Source organism: Muscardinus avellanarius, assembly GCF_963383645.1.
Source record: "Muscardinus avellanarius genome assembly, chromosome: 3".
NCBI classification, from domain to species: domain Eukaryota; kingdom Metazoa; phylum Chordata; class Mammalia; order Rodentia; family Gliridae; genus Muscardinus; species Muscardinus avellanarius.
Window position 1 is genome coordinate 107,222,229 of NC_137788.1, and position 21,065 is coordinate 107,243,293.

At 40.5% G+C, this 21,065-nt stretch overlaps 1 protein-coding gene across 1 annotated transcript in view; it reads right to left on the reverse strand.

Annotated features, from left to right (window-relative positions):
- The window catches only part of SPAG17 (sperm associated antigen 17), a gene marked incomplete at both ends in the record, with an annotated part of 222,114 nt that overhangs the window by 176,607 nt on the left and 24,442 nt on the right, over window positions 1–21,065 (reverse strand). The window contains 2 exons of the mRNA XM_080691512.1: window positions 14,462–14,548; window positions 15,194–15,334. Of these exons, the coding sequence (XP_080547638.1) occupies window positions 14,462–14,548; window positions 15,194–15,334 (228 nt within the window). The remainder of the gene's footprint in view (window positions 1–14,461; window positions 14,549–15,193; window positions 15,335–21,065) is intronic.

A 21,065-nucleotide genomic window follows, 5' to 3' on the forward strand; every position in this document is an offset into this window, starting at 1 on the left:
AAACAGAGCCTGCATTTGGTACTGTGCTTTAGAAATCCTAAGACAAGCCGGGCGTGGTGGTGCACGCTTGTAATATCCGCACTTGGGAGGCAGAGACAGGAGGATCACGCAGGTTCGAAGCCAGCCATGCTGGCTTAAGAGACCCTGTTTCCAAAAAAAAAAAAAAAAAAGCATAAAATAGGTCTGGGAGTGTAGCCCAGAGGTAGAAGGGCTTCAGGGAACCCCAGTACCACCAAAAAAACAAACAAACAAAAAACATGAAAAAGAAACTGTAAGACATTGTTCAGTGAGTCTGAATAACAGTCTGAAGCTGGTTTAAGTTAATTGTCAGCTTCTTGACTGCAGGGACTGGGTAGTGGAGAGTTTGATGTGATGGAGTGAGCTGGGGATTTGTAGTCAGAGTGAGTGGGATCTGCCATTGGTAGCTACGGGCAGTGGGCCATGTTTAAAAAAAAAAAAAACAAGACAGGCAAAATAAATCACTTAATTATAATACTGACTACTTTGCAGAAAGTTATAAAGCAATAAGTCAAATTAGGTAAAGAAAAAAATATGAATGGGCAGGAATTAACGTAGGGTATTCTCTAGAAGCACATGGGACGTAGGGTATTTTGAGAAAAGAGACACGGCCAGGGTGAGACTTGATGGAGCATTTGGAAGTGACTGACACCTTGGACTTCTATGTCAAAGCAGATCTGCCTGGCTCTGAACACTTTGGCCTCCACTTCTCAAGCTTCTGAGCCACAGTTTTGCAGTAACTCCAGCTCTGTCCCCCTTTAGCTTGGCACTAGAGCCTGTTGGAGACTCTTCTCATTTGCTGCATGAGAAGAGTAACCCTCAATTCTGCCTCACAGGGCTGTGGTTGGGATCACAATTTGACACTGGATATTTATTTTGTACTAAAAATAAATGTTCCAAATATGAAATATTATTATTATTGTAGTTTTACGAGTCCCAGCAAAGATCATTGCCTGTTTGAGGAAATAATCATGTTCCAGAAAATATTGACTCCGAAAGGACTGACGGAATGGACATGGAAGCAGTTCAGTTTTAACAAACTTGCTCGCAGTTAACAGAGGTTGCTCCCAGTGACTCCCCTCACCACCCTAAGCCCTGGGTCTTGCTAATCTCGGCCCCACTCTCTCTGTATACATGCACATTCCTTCAACTTTCTGCTTTTATCTCTGGTAAATAAATGCAAGTTGAGAGCATAGTGGATATAATGGGCTAACATTCTGAAAATGCAATTTCATTTGAATTAAACCTGGGTTTTATGGACATGGTGTCTGAATGCAACAGGCGGGTGCAGGCTATTTTTGGACAGGCAGAACTTCCAGCACCTCTTAAATCACATCACATGGCAATTGCCTGCCCCACCTACACACGGGCGGGTCTGCATTCATAAAGCAGGACACTGGCCCAGGGAAAGACTCAGAGACTCTTTTCTCCAACTGATGACGAATACTTGTCTCTGCTTTCAGAAAGCAAAAGTGCCACATACAAATACAAATCTTAGCAAATATCTTTTCCTTTGCTTACTCCAATATAAGGGAAAAGTGTGTGTGTGTGTGTGTGTGTGTGTGTGTGTGTGTGTGTGTCCCTCCAGTGACTGAAGAATCCTGAAATGAACCTCTATAGGAAAGCCCTGCTGATGTTCCGTGGATGGTTCTGTATGGGAAATTGAAACAAGTTGGCAGGAAGAAGGATTTTTTCTGCTTAATTCAAAGCAGACATTTTACTAGAAGAAAAGCAAATCAAAAATTTGCTGTCAATCCTTGAAATTTTATTAGTTACAAAGAGTAATATATTAGCCCTCATGCATTAAATCCAGAGAGAACCTGTCTTTTCTTTCCGTCCGCCTCAGTGGTGAGTACTTGAGCAGACGAGGTGGCGGCAGGCCCTTATGTCACTTGTTACTGCGCTCTGCTCTGCTTCTCTGCAGTTCCAGGGATAATTCAAATGATAATAATAAGACTTGGAAATAATCTAAATAATTAGATACTTCTTTTTTGTGTGTGGTGCTGGAGCTTGAACCCAGGGGCATTCTATCCCTGAGCTACACCCCTACCCTGATTTTTTATTCTTTATTTTGAAACAGGGTCTTACCATTTTGGAGAGGGCCTCACTAAGTAGCTAAGTGGCCATATCTGGGATCCTCCTGTCTCAGCCTCCCAAGTACTAAAAGGATCATCTAATTAAATATTTCCTGATGTGAGAGCATAAATCCAGATAGATGTTCTTCTTTTATTTTAGTAAAGAGAATTGAACCCAGAGGCATTCTCCAAGCTACATCCCAGCCCTTTTTATGTTTTTCTTTTAATTTTGAAATACAGTCGTGCTAGATTTCTGAGGCTGGTCTTGAACCTGTAATCCTCCTGTCTCAGACCCCCAAGTACTGGGATTTCAAGCATGTGCTATCATGCCTGGATTCCTATGAGTTTTGGGTAAATGCTGCATGAGGACAACAATACTCTTATTAACTTGGGGGTGCTTGGTACGGCACAGTGTCCTGCAGGGAGACCTCCTTGCTCACCATCAGAGTTCTATAGATTTCAAACAGAATGTGATCCAAATAATTAGGAATTTAAAATATATACTTTAAAGGAGAAGGCTGTTGAAAATATTCAGGTTTTCACTGTAAGAATTTTTATAGGATTGTTTTCCTATGTTTCTAACTACTCAATGTATAATTATATTTTTGTGTATTTTTCTGAATGTAAGATAAAGATCATGTTTTAGATCCCTTACATTATTGTGCTACTCTATATGGTTTGAGGATGTTTATGACCAATCAATATTTATGAAACACAAGAATGAATGATACATGATAATATGATAGATGATAAATAAATATATTTATATCTATCTGAAATTCATTTGTTCAGATTAATATTGATCAAATGCCTCACAGTAGTTTTCAATAAATATAAATTAATTTCTGTCTAATAGTTAACTCTCCCAGCCTGTCCCCACATTTAGCTGGTTATTTTGTCTTCCTTTCCTTGTAACCAAAAATCAAGGAAAGAGTTAGAATTTCATGAATAGAGGTCATACTAGAAACATGTAGAAGCACGAAAATTGTTACCATACTTCAATTTCAGCTATGTTTTCCCTCCTTCTAAGGAAACAAGGCCTTCTATATCTCTGCTGCATCTCTGAGTGTTTTGGTACGTGTTCTCCCCTCCCTCCCTCCTCTTCAACATACCCTGTCTGGGGACCATTATCCTTTTGGCTGAAAGTTGTGAACAATAATGAGGTCAGCCACAAAGCTCAATGAAGAACAGACTCAATTATAACCCATGGCTTAAATGCGTACCTTTTACATCAGGATTCCTACAAGGTATCGAGATGTCACAGAATAACATGAAACAGGTATATTGTTTGCAAAACTTAGGGACTATGGGCTCTTGAGGAGAGAGACTATGCCTAAGTCAATTCGGTGCCCGTTATTTGGCATGTAACAGAAACTTAATAAACACGCTGAAAGAGCTGGAATGATTACCTGCTAATATTCTTCAGCTCAGGGTTACTTGAGAGACAGAGAGGGAAATACAAAAGGTAGATAGTACAGAATAGTTACAGGACAGTGGGTTTGGCAAACAATTGTAACCTGTGTTTAGAGCAAAAATATATTTACAATGTAAACCATACATGTACATACACAGTTGAAATCAAGTAAATTTCTTTGCAAACCACTGGGTTATCACCAGTGATTTAAAAAAAAAACATTGTATAAAATATGTAACCAATGAAGAAAAAATGGTAAGGACCCAAACTTCTAGTAATCTGCAAAGTACTACTGAGTTACTATTATAAAAAAAAAAAAAAAACGGTTCACTATTTACTGTTTGTAGTCATTAACAATGATTTTCATTAGTACATAATTAATAGGTTACTTTTCTGGGATGACAAAAATTTCTACAATACTTTGTATGACAGCACAGAGTTAGGCAAATGAGAATTCAAAAAATGAAAAAGATACACATAAAAAAGGACTTTTCCATGGGTCTTCAGCACCTCTCAGCTATATTAGTCTAGTCCAAACTAGACTTTCAAACTCCCCCGGAATTTAGTCTTCCTTCAATTGTCTCTGGGTCTGGAGACAATTTTATTCAGTGTCTGGAGGCAGAACTGTGAGAGTCACCCCTGGTTTCCCTCCCTCAGCCTTCCCCTACCTGTTGGTACCAATCTGGCAATTCTTCTTCTAGCTATTCCCTGGACCTGTATGCTCTTCTCGTCTCCATCTGGATACCCCATGGCCTCCTAGCTGGTATCCTGTCCCCTTCTTAACTTATTCCTCATTTGGCAATCAGAAAACATTTTTTAAAGAGTATAGATTATATCGCTCTTCCTTTATTTACTTTGATTGTGTAAGACCCCCGCAGAGGGGAGACCCTCAACCAGCCTCGGGATAAGCGACGACAGCAAGAACACACGAGAAATTTTAACCCTTGATGCAAAAGCAAAAGGCAAGAGTTTATTAAGGAGCCAGTGCACTGGGGCCGACTCGTAAAGGAGTTCGACCCCGAGCACCTGAAAGTGTGGATATTTATAGGGAAAAGACCATCAGTTAGGGGGGTTTGGGCCAAGTTACTTGCATTTACAAAATGTTACAAAATCATTTGAAAAAGTACATTTTGTTAGATAAAACACTAGGTGTAGTGAGCAGGTTCCCGGCACAGGGCGCGCGCTGACCCGGTCAGTATAGATAAGATGCTAGGTACGTTCCTGGAATGGGGTGGGCTTATTGCATATTTCTCATTCTTAAGCTATGCTTCTTAAGCTGCAAGCTGCAGTAATATACACTTTTTCTTTTTAACTATTAGCTGGCTGTTTTAACTATTAGCTGGCTGCTAGGGCTTGTGATTTTTCTTCTAAATGGGGCCTTTCAATTGCACTATAATCACAAATAAAAGTGGATTGATTTCATTGCCCAGGACCTCCTCTTCACTCTCTGTACCTATTTAGCCAGGTGTGATGGTGCATGCCTATAATCCCAGCAGTTGGGAGGTTGAGACAAGAGGATTTGAGGTTCAAGACAAGCCTCAGCAGCTTAGTGATTCCCTATTTAAAAACTATAAAGGCAGCCAGGTGTGGTGGCCTGTGCTTGTAATCCCAGCATTTGTGAGGCTGAGACAGGAGGCTTGTGGTTCGCGGACAGCCTCAGCTACTCCTTAGTGAAGCCGTTTGCAAGTCAGTGAGACCCTGTTTCAAAATAGAGAATTAAAAATAGGGCAAGGGGTGTAGCTCAGAGGTAGAATGCCCCTGGGTTCCATCCTCAGTACAAAAAAAAAAAAAAAAAAAAAGCTTCTTTTTTTTCTTTTTTTCTATGCTTTCCTATAAAGTAAAAATGCAAATTCCTTTCTGTAAATCGGGCACTGACCTAGCTCTCTCTCTTCTCTTTGTGACTTTTCACTCCTTTTTCACTACTCGGTCAGGCAATACTCTTCCCATTCCTGCCTCAGGGTTTTTGCACATGACGCTCACCTGAATATTCTCCCCCCACACACATTCTTTCCTCTTTTCATTTGGATGTTTCATGTAGTTCGTCCCGCTATGGTTTAGATACAGTTTGCCTCCAAAGTCCATGTACTGGAAGCTTAGTCTCAGTGGGGCAATGCTGAGAGGTGGTGGAACCTTCCAGAGGTGGATCTTTGGGAGGTGCTCAGCTCTTTAAGAGGGACTGACCCGCATCTCCTGCTGTCTTGTGGTGTGGTCTCTCGCCAGGATAACTGCCTGCACCAGGCTGTTTGGAGCCTCCAGCCACCAGGCAGGAGTCAAATAAACTTTATAAAGTCCCTGGCCGCAAATATCTTAATACAGCAATATGTTAAATAGAATAACATAATATGCCAATACTCCTTTGTCTACAGTATTTTCTCCTGTAATTCTCTCTAAACTGATTACAGCAATTTACAGTTATATAAGCATTTTTTATATTGCTTGTTTGATTCTTTTCTTTTTGCTTGTTTGATTTCTGCTTGGTGCCTGCCTTCTCCATTCAAATGTAAACTCCGTGAGGGTAGAGGGTTATATCTGTTTTATTCACCAAGATAAATCTTGGTGAATAAATTGAATTGGTATTTAATAGATCATCAAATATTTATGGAGTTCATGAAAATTAAACATATTTTAAGCCTTAGTCACTGAGTGTCATTTGATGAGTTGGCTAAAATTGTGTATCACCTGCACTATGAATCTAATATTTTTGTATAAGTTGATTATAAACAAAGTCTAAGAAAATAATGTATGCCTGTTTCAAGATATAGAATTAGAAAAGTTACAAATTAGTATACTTTTATTTTTAGATGCATGTTGAAATAAGTATATATTTAATGAAGTAAAACATTTTATTCAAAACACTCCCAAAATAATTTTGTGGGGCTAGGCATGGTGGTGGATACCTATAGCCCCAGTACTTGAAAAGTTGAAGCCGGGCATGGGGGCACATGCTTGTAATCCCAGCACTTGGGAAGCTGAGACAGGAGGATCACACAGGTTCAAAGCCAGCCTCAGCTACTTAGTGAGGCTCTCAGCAACTTAGTGAGACCCTGTTTCCAAATAAAATATAAAATAGGTCTGGGAGTATAGCCCAGAGGTAGAAAGCCTCCAGGTTCCACCCTCAGTACCACCAAAAACAAAAACAAAAACAAAAACAAAAGAAAAAAAGTTGAGGTAGGAGTATGGCAGCCTCAGCAACTCAGTGAGACCCTGTTTAAAAATAACAAATAAAAAGCACTGGGGGTATAGCTCAGAGGGACAATGCCCCTAGCTTCAATCTCCAGTATTATTCCCACCAAAATACACACACACACACACACACACACACACACACACACACAAATAATCTTGTGATAAATGAATGAAAGAACAAGAACTTTTAAACGAATGTGACCTGCCTTTTGCGAGGGTTAGAGTAAAGCAAGTCTTCAGCTATTAGGAGAATTAACACTGATTTCACTGGTGACTATAAACAAATCATTCACATTTCTTGGGTTTCCATTTCTCCATTTATACTATGGAGATAAAGCTAGGTATTCTTTTTCTTTTTTCTTTTTTTTTTTTTTTTTGGTACTTGCGATTGGGGATTGAACCCAGAGGCATTCTACCTCCAAGCTATACCCCCAGCCTTATTTTATTTTTTATTTGGAAACAAGGTCTCACAGAGTTGCTGAGGATCTAACTAGATTGCCGAGGCTGGCTTCAAACATGCGCTCTCCCTGTCTCAGACTCCCAAGTAGCTATTTTCCTCTATTCACATGAAGATTTAATGGGAGGGTCGGGGATATAATTGGTGCTATAGTACTTGCCTACCATGTGTGAAGGCTGGATTTGATTCCCCAGCAGAGAAAGAGGGAGGGAGGGAGAGAGGGAGGGAGGGAGGGAGGGAGAGAGAGAGAGAGAGAGAGAGAGAGAGAGAGAGAGAGAGAGAGAGGATATTTAATGAGATAGTGGTTAATTATGCTTTTATTTTTAGGGTGTTAAGTCATATCCCCTATGTGACTCAACAAAGAAAAAGGATGTGCATTTTCTTCATCATGTTCATAAAATCTAGTATCACAGAATAGTGTAAATTCCATTTGACCATTGACTAAACTTTTTTTTCTCCCCTTACTCAAACACTGACCCAAACATATGGGCCAAAGCCACTCATCAAAGTGGCTCAAAAATACCAACTGCAATGACCTGGTCCCTTCAGGGTCCACAGAGGAGCCTTCTTGGCTTTTTACTTCAACTTGAGTTGAAGTAAAAGAAAGAAGCATATCATGGTTCTCCTGGGAGACTTAAAGCTTAATTCTAGTTAGCAGCAGTAACTTGTTTGAGACACGTTAAACCACAACAACTTCTAGGATGTAAATTATTTATCCTCAATGTGTGTGTGATGCAAGTAGAAGGAAGAGAGATGTGTGAGTCCATGAGTTACTCAGCCTGTCTGAGCTCCAGGTCCATCGTGTCTCAGTGCCTCCTAGCAGACTGAGAAGAAGATCCAATTAGCATATTTATGTCACATATACATCTATATGCATAAGTATGTATATCCACCGCTCAAGACTTGGAATAAACAAAGTGTTCGGTAAATAGTAATTGATATTGTCACTGCATGTAAACATGCATTATTCACAGTCTTAACTACAGGAATAAAACGATAGTGTTTTTTTTTACTCCTTCCCCAGCATCCTTCTGATCATGGTGGGTATAGAGTATTAAGAGAGGCCAGGACCTGGAGGAGAAGCTGTGGTGGTCACACTTCATGAGCTGAACCTTGTTTACTCTTGTGGCTGGTCCTCCACTGATATGTCCTTGAATTCTTGACTGGATTCCTGCCTTGCCCACTGCCCAAACATTCTACTCAGGAACCCAGCCCCTGTGTGCTGTGAGTTTCCTGCGGCTGAATCCCAGTCTCCTTGGCATCAGACACCACACCTCCTGTGTCTACCCCTCAACCCCTCCCTGAACTGCAGACTATTTATCATGTGCACTTGGTCAGCTGCCCACGCCCCAGGGTAGAAAGAGCTGGGATGTGAGTGAGATTTTTTTTTTTAATGCCTTTGTTAGAATTGTACTTTTCTTTGAAAATAGAGATCTGGGTTACCCATCCGAGAGGCAAACATACTTGTGCCCTGGGAGCCCATTCCTAAAGCAGTGGAGTGCTGACCTGGTGCCCCTTTCTGACTAGCTGGGGCTGACTTTCTCTGCTGGCCTCTTCCAGCCTCCTCCAGGACTTGGAGGCTTAGGTTGTTAACGAATCTGACTGTGCTTTCTCCCAACTTGACAAAATTCACTTAGTTGGGGCTCTTCGTAACCCCTTTCTTTATAACATTGTCTAGCATGGTTATTTCCCTGCATCTCCCCTTCTTTGGGTGAAAACAGCCTCCAAAGCCCATATTTTGGCACAATAACTCCTAGATTGTTTTTATAGTCCCAGAGTAGCACTTCTTTGTTACAGCTCAATATTCCTAAATTGTGTTCCAAGGCTCGTTACTTTACATTTATAAATATCAGGTTGTATTAATTGGTTCCAGCTTTAAAAATGTTCCATGGGAGGTTATTTTCTGCTATTTTGATAGCGGTTTCCAAACCTGGAGGGCCAAGACCCCAATGTGGGCCATGTCCCCTGGCCATCCCTGAAGGACTGATGTGCAACAGAAAAGATACTCAGACTCTCTGGACCTCGCTGTAGTCTTTGAAGACTGCGCTGTCCATAATAGCTTCAAAGAATTTCAACAAGTTCCTAAGACATGACCTTCCCTTTCCGAAAACCACGTTGGCCAGGCTTGCCTTAATCAAGCTGTGCTTTTCTAAGCATCCTTTCACTTGATCTCCTGCAGCAGTTTTTAATACTTTCCCTACAAGTGAAGTTAAACTAACTGGCCTGTAATTTCCTGGTGTGTCCCTAAGCTCCATGAAATAACGGCATTAGGTTGGCTACCTTCCAGTTCTTCCAGAATTTTTTTGTTTTGTTTTAAAATGCAGGATTGAAAAGGCCAGAGAACGCTTCCTGTCTCCCTTCTCCTTCCTTTCTTCCATGACATGCTGCTCTTTCTGGTCCCCATAGATCTGCCATTTTAATAACTTCAAACCTCTTAAATGTTTTCACATATTATTTGTTCCTATCTCTGAAGTATGAGTTTTCCATTTTTCATTTTGACAAGGGCCACCCTCGAAAATCGGGGCTTACTATTTTATTGAGTAGACTGTTAATTTGAGGCACTGTTTAAGAAATGAGCTTCATATTAGGAAACTGGAAACGAGCCGCAAACTAGACTATAATTAAATCGGTGTTCTTGTGAGTTATTAGCAGTACATGTTGGGAAAATATGTCTGGATAGCCAGGAACTGGGAACTAAAAAAACGAAATGAATACATCTAGGCATACAAATACGAAACACTGCAAAGTGTCTTAGAATATGATGAAATGAATAAGACTGGGATTCGTGTGCTCCCTGTATCTTTTAAAGAACCATTTGGTCTATTTTTTCAAATCTCATAATGGAAAAGTCTTTTCATATTTAGTGGTCTCCCAGTTGCAATAGGAATGATTTTATCAAGACATAATCATTGAAATGTAAGTTCCTATTTTTGCTGATATGAATAAACAGGAAAATTAATAATCATTTGTATTTGTAAATTGTAGCATATTGCATAATTTCTTTGTCCAAGTTCTTTATTCTATCAAAACTTTGAGAACTGACTCTTTTAAAAATAAGTTAGCCATGGACTATGGTATAAAATTCCTTTTTCTTTATAGAAATGTTAAAGGTCACTCAGAACCAACTGGAATGTCCTGATGAGATATCTCAGCATACCACAGATCCCACAATTCTCCCACCTGTGGTGAAATCTGATGCGTAGTAGGTGAACGTTCTAAGCTGGGTGTGCAAAGTTCAGCCTTGACATTGTGATTTTGAAATTTAAATTAGAAAGAATAAGCTCCTAGTGGGTCAGATGCTCGCTTCTTCAACCCAGGTGACATCAGAGGTACTGGGGCTAGAGATTTTCAGGCTCCACTCCATGCTTCTCCCCATTTTCTGGCCTTTGTGCCCCCTACTTGGAAATGAGCTTCCGTCCATAGGTGGGTTGAGGCCAGGTAGGCCTCAGAATTTAGTACATACTCATTCCATCTTCTCCTGTCCCAGGACTTTACTTGATCTGCTCCTTTTTCTTAGAATACCCTTTCCTACACTTGAATGTCAAAATCTACCTGTCCAGGGCGGACAGCTTTGAGATGGTGAAGAGTGCTGGGGTTGTGGAAAAGTAGACAAACTTGAGATTATGTGTTTAGGTTCTTTTAATCTCTATTTTAATAATTTCTAGTTAGAAGCTGGGCATTGTGGCATATGCTTGTCATCTCAGCATTTGGGAGGCTGAGACAGGAGGATCGTGGTTCGCAGACAGCCTCAGCTACTAGTGAGGCCCTTCGCAACCCAGCGAGACTCTGTTTCAAAAACAAAGAATAAAAAATAGGGCTGGGGGTGTAGCTCAGAGGTAGAATGCCCCTGGGTTCTATCCCCAGTACCACAAAAAAATTTGAATTAGAAAACCTCCTACCTTCTCTGTGCCTCCATTCCCCTACGTATAAAATTGGCGTCTTTATATTTACCTTTAGATTTGTGATATGGGCTAGTGGGGACAATATTTTTAAAAGATCAAAATTATCAGGCCCCTTTCTTTACCCTTGAAATGCCATCTTCTCCATGAAAACTCTGTATCCCAGCCTTCCTTCCACCATGCCCAGAAAACAATTTTACTTTCCTTTAAATTTCCCCCAATGCTTTGCTGGCCCTCAGGTATTTCACTAGTTTTGCATTGAGTTATTCACTCATTCAACAAAAATTTAGCAAATACTATGTACCAGGATTGTGTGCATATAGCTTTTTCTGTTTTGTCTCTAATTCTTGAGTTTCTTAAAGTTCAAGTCTTTAACATAGTCATATTTCCTCCTCTCTTTCCATTGTACAGATAGTGCTTGAGCTAGAATGTACTTGTTCATCTTTGGTGAAATGGGTCAATATGAAACATCAGTATACCCATTTATATTCTCTTCCCATTACTACCCAATCCCTCAGAGTAGTTCCTGCTAGAGAAAAACATTTCCAAAAAGAGGAGGTGAATGAGGCAATGAGATGCCTCGGTGTCTCTGTGGAATTGCATTAGCACAAACCTAAGCAGGTTTTCAAAGAACTGTGGTTTATAAAGCCAGAATCTCTTGTATATACAATATCATGGCTAGATGAAATTCTAAGGTTTCAGGGGAAATTACCCAATTTCAAATGAGGCTGTGTATACGCGACACCAAGCCATCCAAATGAAACCTTTAGCGAACTGCTTAGGAATGCGGTCTTTGCTGGCCCACACTGTTCCAGCCATCACTGGAAACATGGAATGTGGTGGTTCTGACATTATTTTACTACTCATGGATGCACTGCACTGCAGCAAAGTCTCCTTTTAATTGGCGGTTCCTAATCAACCACAGGCTGGGAAACGTGGAAGCCAAGTTGGTTAATTGTGTTTAAAGTAAGAACAACCAGGCTCTGATTTAAAGCCAACAAGAGCATCCTACAAGCAGAAGTAAATATAAGCATGCAAGTGCATGGCCCTTACAACATTCTGAGTACAATATTCTGAGTAATCTCTCCCCAAACAGAGGTCAAAAATGAAACAGGACTCCATAAATCTCCACATAACAAGCAATTTGTGTTAGATTTTCTCTTTGCCCCTATGGTAGAGTTTCCTTGAGAAGGAAAATGTAAGATTTCCCAAATAGGCTTCTAAGGCATGTACCTGTGCCAGGTGTGCTGGTTGGCTAAAGGCCATGCAAGACTTTGAATAGAAATAGACTCATGAGAAGGCTGTGCACATGGCTTGGAGGTTCAGAAGTTCCAAAAGATCCTGGCTCTTGGGTCTTCTTGTCTGTGGCCACCAATCCCAACTAGCTTGGTGCTCTGTGAGCATTACCGGTACCATGCAAATCCACTTGGGATTAGGTACCAAGTGATGGAGTTCCTGCAAAGGTCCCAGTATGGAGGAACGGAGCCCGGGAACATGCTCCTCTTCTCCAGATGTGCGATCCGTGCTCGTCTGATGCTGACCAGGAGCCTATGCCATCGGTTTTGCGTTATCATTTTTGCTTCAGCGATTGATGTTAATGAGTGTCTGGTACACCCACAATCCCATCGCAGTGGTGCTCCACCCTGCTTTCCTTTCCTTCTGGAACCATTCAGAAAAGGGTGTGTGAGCGGGTGTGGGAGGTTTAGTGGCCAAATGCTCCACTGGAAGAATGTGGGAGAGCCAGATGTTCAAGGGACCTCCCCAGAGTGAAAAATAAGCAACCAGGAGTCCCCGCACATGTTGGAGAGGAATGGGAAAAAATGGCTTTCTAACTGAACTCTGGGTTTGCAGCATCGTGCTAGCCCACATCCAAGCCCAAATGCCTGTCCAGATTAGACGTCAAAACGAGCCTGTTATCATCTCTGATTTTTACTGAGCATCTTTGAAGAAGAAAGAATTCTTTGGGGGGCTAATTGATCCCAGGCCTGAGAATTGAACAAGAATTTCTATGGTCACTTCAGAAGAAAAATTCCAATACTTTAAGTCCAGGTATCACAATATGTTTCAACTGAAGTGCACACTTTCAGAACATCATGGCAAAAGATCGAAAGTATGTTGCTCAACTCCAGTGGTGCAGAGTAAGTTTGCATGGTGCTGAGAGCAGTACAGCAAGAGTTAATGCCATAAAATTCACAGTACTGTCAAGTGTGAACAAATCCAATGAAACTCCTTCAGATAGGGCTGGAGCGATGCTAAAGAGATCACTACAGAATCCTCCCAGAGCTGAGGCACATTAAATGCTTTACTAGACGTCAATGAAAGAAAGTGCAAAGTTGACTCAGAAAGATCCAAAAACTTTTATGATTCAGGTCCCCAGAGCCATAAAACAGTGCTTGACAAATTGTGATATTCTAATTAATCAATCACTCAATTTTTATAGTTTCTTGTAAACTGCAAGTTAGATATCGACAAAGCTGGGTGAGAAATCCTGTACTGAATGTGAGTTTGAAGTCCTTTGCACAAGCCAGACTTTGGTATCCAGCAACTGCTAGAAATGGACAATGTAAATCTAAAGAAACTCTGTTTTCACATTGATTAAATTAGGATGCATCCGGGTATGGTGACCCATGCTTGTAATCCCAGGACTTGGGAGGCTGAGACAGGAGAATTACAGGTTCAAGGACAGCCTTAGCAAGTAGTGAGACTCTTAACAACCCAACCTAGCCAGACTCTATTTCAAAATAAACATAAGATAGGACTGGGAATGTAGCTTGGAGGTTAGAATGCTCCCAAATTCAATCCCCAGTAACACACACACACACACACACACGATTGTAAAGTGTGCACATAATTCACAAACTGACAGAAAATCATTACAGCTGAGGCTCTGTCTTATACAAGAAACACTCTCATGTTCCTTTGGTGAAACCAACACTTTGGGGTACCCTAATAATAACTCCCATTAATACCATCACATACTTAGTAATTATCGTAAAAAAGTATGAACCACACTTTTGTATGTAACAGTTTCTAACTTCTATTTTTAATTGAATGCGGTGATGATATAAACAATCTGGTATCATTTTATTCAAAAGGATAATTTTCGTTTAAAAGTAGGCAGATGTGTATGCGTGTGTGTGTGTGTGTGTGTGTGTGTGTGTGTGTGTCTCCACCAATGGGAATGAATATCCTCAGTGAGGAGCAGAAAATTAGCTTAAAAATTGAATTAAACACACAAAGTTCTGTGTGCGTGTACGCTCGTATCACTTTGAACCTCACTCATGTTATCTAACTACATTGTACCAATAAAAGTATATTAAAATGAAGTAAGCACATAAAAGTGTATCATGTTACTGCTTCAATTCTCATTTTCTAAAAATTACTAAAAATGTTGATGCACATTTTTACCTACCTCATAAAATAATGGAGCATTAGTCCCTGCAAGTTTTTTGCCTCTTTTAGGTAAAATACTTTCAAGAAGTGCATGTACTTCATTAATCTGTAAGAAAGTTAAATTTATTCATAATGAAAAAGAGAGGCTGACTTACCAAATACTAAAGTAACTTTCAAATACCCTGGTGACTTAAGCAGTTGGGGAATTCGGCAGATAGGATGTACTAATCAATTAATTGGGATACTTAGAGCTACCTAGGTAAGCTGTCAGTGATTGTGTGGGCATATGTCACCTGACAGACTCTATTATTATTCTCCTCTGACCTCTGACAGCTGTGATGCACTGTAGACCTAATTTTCCAATTAGGTATATACTTCCCAGGAACCTTATTTAGTCTAGTCTTTTGTTATTATTCAATCTTTTATTAAATAATTCCTCACAGGGTGCCTGGCATGACCTCAGAAATCTTTCCAAATGAATGAGTATTGATGGGTGACATTAATGAGCAAAAAAAAAAAAAAGAAAAAGAAAAAAAAAAAAGAAAAGAAAAGAAAAGAAAATGACTTCTTCCAGATTAAACAATGTGAATCTATTCTAGCTGGATATTTATTGAAAATAATTCATCAACATTTCCAAAATGGTTCGAGAATTTGATCATTGGATTTATTTTGTAATTTTAACCTGTTATTTTAGTCAAAAGGCCTTTGGTTTGTGGGGGATATTGGTGTTGAGGTAGAAAGAGCCATGTACCTGGTGGAGAATGTCTTGCCATGATACTATGCTGAAGAGTTTCCTCTGAGGGACCTGGACCGCGAGGCTGAGGGCTCCAATGAGAAGGTTGTCCTCAATCTGGTTCCCAACCACAAAAGCGATGGAGGCCTTCCAATCGTTCTGTTACAGAATCAGACAGAATTAGAGGCTAAATGTTGCCGACTGGGTAATTTTGTGTTAAAGGTTTCTGCTGAAACACAAGATACTTTTCCTATAAATCTTACCTTAAAGACAAGGTGGTGTGTGTGGGTATCTGACTGAAGTGGCCACAAAGCGGCAGTATTGGGCCAAGTTTCATGCAACTAGACCAAAAATAGTGTTCTTGACAAACCAAATCGTTTTTTTTTTTTTTTTTTTTTTTTTAGGAAGAATTTTTTTAAGTGTCAGTTTTATAAGAATGCGTTCCAAGAATAATCTAGTGCTGGAAATCAATAGTTCCTTCCTATGTCACAAATAAGTATTAAGATTTAGTCTTAAAAGCAGGAATCTGTTTTGTTCCCTGGTTCATCCTAAGAACCAAATAGGACTAGGAATATAGAAGGCGCTCAAATAATAATTGTTAACTGCTGGGTAATGTTGGATGAGTTGCCAAATGAGAACTGGAACACAGATTTTCCTCCAAATGTAACACAAGAATATTATTGCTAATTCGCAAAGGGGGTTCTTTCCACTTCTAAGAAAAAAGCCAAAATATTAGACTTGGACATGAAATTTCGCATCAAACAATTTCAAGAAATAAGTTGCTAAAGACAATGATCTCATGCAGTAATTCTTTGCTCTGTGTTTATTATAATTACAATGTCTGTTGGGAAGAAGCAATTCCCAACAGACATTATTATAATATTGAGACTGAATTCGGTGAACTATCCATTGTGTGGTGTGAAAAGGAGGCCTACTTATGCTTTTAGACGATGTCAATCTTATGGGGAGATGGAGCATACATGACGTAGACATTTGGAAAGAAAGAAAGATCATAATAAGGAAGGGCAGGCCATAGTCACATGATCTCTCTGGGCCTTGGTTTCCCCCATTTAAACAAATAAAATAGAAGGTTTGGATGAGGACAACAGCTAAGCTTCCCTCTGACACCACTACAGATCATATTTAAAGCTTATTCTTGGTGGATGCCAAAGCAATGTCTAAAAAGATTTGAAAAGGTCACATAAATTTAGTGAAATGCATAATTCTGTGTTGTTCCCTCTGGTTTCAGTCCAGCTCGTAATCAGGCCTTTGACAGAACGAGGTTCTATCTAGGTGGGAGAAAAGACCTAGTGCAAATGCCTTCTCACCACCAGACACTGATTGTCCATAAATGCTTCTTGGTTTTCTCCATGGAAACCCATTACCTAACAAGACCCATGTAGTTTTCAGTGCTATCACCAAAACAGAACCACATGTGAAAGCATAAAATGGCTATTTTACTTACAAAGTGTGTGTTGGGTACACATTTGTGCATGCAGCCAGGTGTGACTCCATACTTCTTAAACTCTATTGTTTAGTTTAAGATTTTTTTTGGTCTTTTAATTTGCCATAGGATGACAAGTGTCTGTCTTTTAAATATTCTGGTTCTGGAAGGTAAGTATGATGTTTCTAATATATTATTTATAAAAATGTCTGTGATCCCACTGCCTTCGGATCTATCATCTGCTCCCTTGTCAAAGTGACATCTCTAGACATCATTGAAGGAGGGAACCCCTTTCCTTCCCACAGTACAGTACACATGGTTCCTGGACAGGCGATACCGTAAGTTCTTGGCAGTTACACTCTCCATTGCTAAACAATTTAATGACCTCCTTTATCCCCTTAGCCCATTCCTCACTCAAGTTTCTCTGTCAATATTGAAAACTAACGGTGATAAGAAAAGGCTGCCCTTTGGCTTTTTAAACAATTCAGAAAGAGGGCAGTGTAGACTGCCACATACCCAACTATTTCAGACAAGGAAAAAAAAAAAAGAATGGAGGAGGAGGAGGAGGAGCAGGAAGAGGAGGAGAAGGAAGAGGAGGGGAAAGAGGAGGAGGAGGAAGGGAAAGATAATGAAGACAATGACTAACAACTACTGCTATGAGCCTGGCATCTGTTATATCCTCAAATCCCTAAGTAACCTCACGAAATAGGTGCACTGATTTTTCATAGATGGAAAAAACAGGCTGGATGAATATTTAAATAAACCAACTTCTTCAAGGTCATCTAAGTAGCATCTTATGGATACTATATACAAGGTTTAAAACTCTGTGATCATTTCAGGACAGTTTTGAGAGTAAGTCATGGAATCAGAATGCCTTTTCTTCCTTTATCTTTTGCTTACCTGCCTGCCTTTCTTCCTTCCTTCCTTCTTCCCTTTTTTCCTTTCCTTTTTATTTTTTTTAGGCACTGGGTATTTAATTCAGATGCATTTTGCCTCTGAGCTATATTCCATCACTATTTTATTTTTATTTTAAATCAGGGTCCCATTAAGTCACTGAGGGTCTCTCTAACTTGCTGAGGCTGGCCTCGAAACTGTGATTCTTCTGTCTCAGACTAAGTACTGGGATGACAGGTGTATTCCACTGCATCTGGCTAAGAATGCCTTTCTATAATCCTTAACTTGTATCTAATAGACTTCAGCCATATTATCACTATCCTATATTACTAATAGATGAAGATGTATAGTACCTGTTAAAAAATATGTTGAGTCTTCAAAAGTAGATTAAGTCCTTAAAACATTATAACTTTTGAAGGATCAGAGGTTAAAGAATGTCTCAAGGTTCTTTCTTAAGAAGCCCAGTGCTCTTGTTTATTCATTTCAAGATGCATTTTAAAACAAGATTGATTGTTCCTCCAATTCCTGGCACTGAACTGAAGGTTGTAGAGCCCCCCCCCTCCCAAGGCCATCTTGAAACAATTCTCCTGAGCTGGAGCAGGTCCAGATTTTCTCAGAGCTTTCTATGACATCCACTGGCCACATGTCTACCTGTGAAGGATGCCAAAGAGTCCAGAGAGGGCCCTGTTACCCATCCACACTTTCTTGTCCACAATACCCTTGCTCCCGAAATTGGGTATATTTGGCAAAACAGAATTCATGGAGGAGTTTGTCATGGTTACAGTTTGGTCTTGAGCACCTCTCCAGACCCCAAGTTCCCATGAACTAGACAGGTAAAAACAAGAATGATGCCAACTGAGAACACCTGCAGGGAAGGAGGCAGGCACTGCAGTGTGCAGCAGGGGGCAGCCACGTGCCAGGGAACACGTCTGGCTCCTCTAAGGAAGAACAAGTCATTTCCCTGGTCTAATTAGAAAGAATTGCTTAATAAATGATGCTTTGCAAACATAATCTTTGAATCCTTCTTTTACTGTCCCAGATTAACTATAGGTTCCAAGTTCCTACCAAATGATAACAGTTGTAAAAATAGGAAATTGCTTTGGGAAAAAGCAGACAAATTAGATTCAGTAAAGTATTGTTTAAAAACACCCCTCCATGCATATCATCCCAGCACACACACTTTTTTTTGTGGTAGTGAGGATGTAATCTAGGGGTATTCTACTTCTGAGCTACACCCCACCCCTATTTTTTATTCTTTATTTTGAAACAGAGTCTCACTGAGTTGCAAAGGGCCTCAATAGCTGAGGCTGTCCACCAACCTCGATCTTCCTGTCGCAGCCTTCCAAATGCTGCGAGTACAAGTGTGTGCCACCACGCCTAGCCCCAACACACAATTTAAGAGTCCTTAAACTTAAAGCTAGAAAGAGAATTGAGCGCAGAGGAAATCAGTGCTGACCTTGGGGAGGAGAAATGAAAGCACCGTGTGCGTGAGCCTAAGAAACGCACCTGTGAAAAGAAACTGCACTGGGTGTAGTCAGTGGTAAAGGAAGAGGGTTTTAGTCTGACCTACTTCAAACAACTTAGGAAATAGAGTCGGTCCTCTATAACTGGGAGGCATGTATCTCACACGATTACTGCCGAGTCTTGCCCCTTGGAGTTATTGATAAAGTCATTTGAAGGGTGGAATGAAGTCATGTATGGACACAATCCATTACCTTTTATTTGCTTTACCAGTCTCACCTAATTTGAAGCCTGGCAGGAGGGCGTCTTAACCCAAACACTTCCATAGTTGTCTCCTAAGGCAAGCAAGTATTGGCGTAAAAGCAGAGAACCTGGCCCTCTCACACAAACCTCCTGTCCCAGAGACACAAGGGAGATTGAGAATTATTTTTCTTTCATATCTTGCAAATTCTCTAAATTTTACTTCGACATTCCATATTCTAATGTAATTACAGAAACCCTTTCAAAAACAAGTGAAAAGTTGCTTTTGGACAATGGGGTTGTGATCGCTTCCTTCTGTTAGCACAAGTAATCGGCCCATAGAGGAAATGGGGACGGCAGGGTACGCATGCTCTTTTCTGCTGCCTGGCAGGCCCTGTGGCCTGAGGGCTGAGAGGAGAGTCCCACAGGCCTCTGCCAGGCTCTGGCCCCGGGGCTGAGGAGCACCTTCATTAGGACAAGGTGTGTAAAAGCCTCAAGTAAAATCCATGTGACACTTAAGAAGTTGGGTTTTCTTAAGAGCCATTTAACACTGTGCAGATATGCAAACCTGCCCTGCATGTCAATACTCTACTGAAAGGATAACCTTTTTGTTAAGTAGATTTACTGCCAAATGGATAGGGATTTGTGAATGTCTTTCTCATACTGGGTTTTTCCTTCCAAAAGAGGCTTGGATCTCCATCAGCAAAGGAGTGTTAGCATGGGCTTCTGGCCAGCAGAAGAAATATTTTTATTACATAGAACTGGCTGCTACAGTTGTATCTGTTATAAAAGGAGTCTCATTTAAACTAAGCTGAAAATATTAGCTACATTAAGGGCACATGTTGTCATATAATGAAGAACAATAGCTAGGTGTGGTGCTGCACAGTGTAATCCTGGTACTCCAGAGGTTGAGAGAGGAGGCTCCCAGGTTCCAGATTAGCCTCAGCAATTTAGCAAGACCCTCAGCAATTTTGTGAGACACTGTTTCAAAATTAAAAAAAATAATAAAACAGGGCTGGGGTTGAGGCTTGGAGTTAGAATGCTCCTGTATTCAACCCCCAGTACCACAGAAAAAGATAGCTAGAGGGGAGGGAGGGTGGGAGGGAAAGAGAGAGAGAGAGAGAGGGAGAGGGAGAGGGAGAGGGAGAGGGAGAGAGAGAGAGAGAGAGAGAGGGAGCATAGAGATGTGCACTTTCTAATACCCTTTGTTAAACAGTACTTGTTATGGATTCTAATTATAAATTCCCCAGAACTTATCATAAAAATTGGTTTAATCTATTATAATCATGCTGTTAAAAGTAATTCTTATTTAGGATTGGTTCTTGTGGCTGTTACACTTTTTCAACAAGATTGTAAGCTCTTAGGTCAGCGATTACATTTTCTTTGCTTCTGTACCTTGTGACACACAGCCGTGACTGACCAGGACACAGAGTAGGGCTCTGTACGGGAAGGCCTGGCGACTGGCATCTTCAGGTCTCAGAGTGCACTTGGACACTGAAGATTCTGTTCATCAGGATCCCTAACACTAGCCTGGAGCCGGTCAGGGCACTGAGCACAGTTTGTTTATTTATTTATTTATTTATTTATTTATTTATTTATTTATTTATTTATTTTAGCAGGGGAGCACACTGTATCTGACCAGTCAAGATTCACACCAGGGTCAAGGATTTGGGAAACTGGATACTGTAATCAATCTTTTACTTAGACAAGTTTTCCAGAGTTTCTCAGACAAGCAATCAGATGGGAAAGAAGGAAAGGAGGTGGCTGGTCCAGGTAGGAGAGCGAGACTCACACACAGCGTCACTACAGGGCCACTCCCTCCTTTCTCCTTTTTCCCACTCTCCTGTCTCC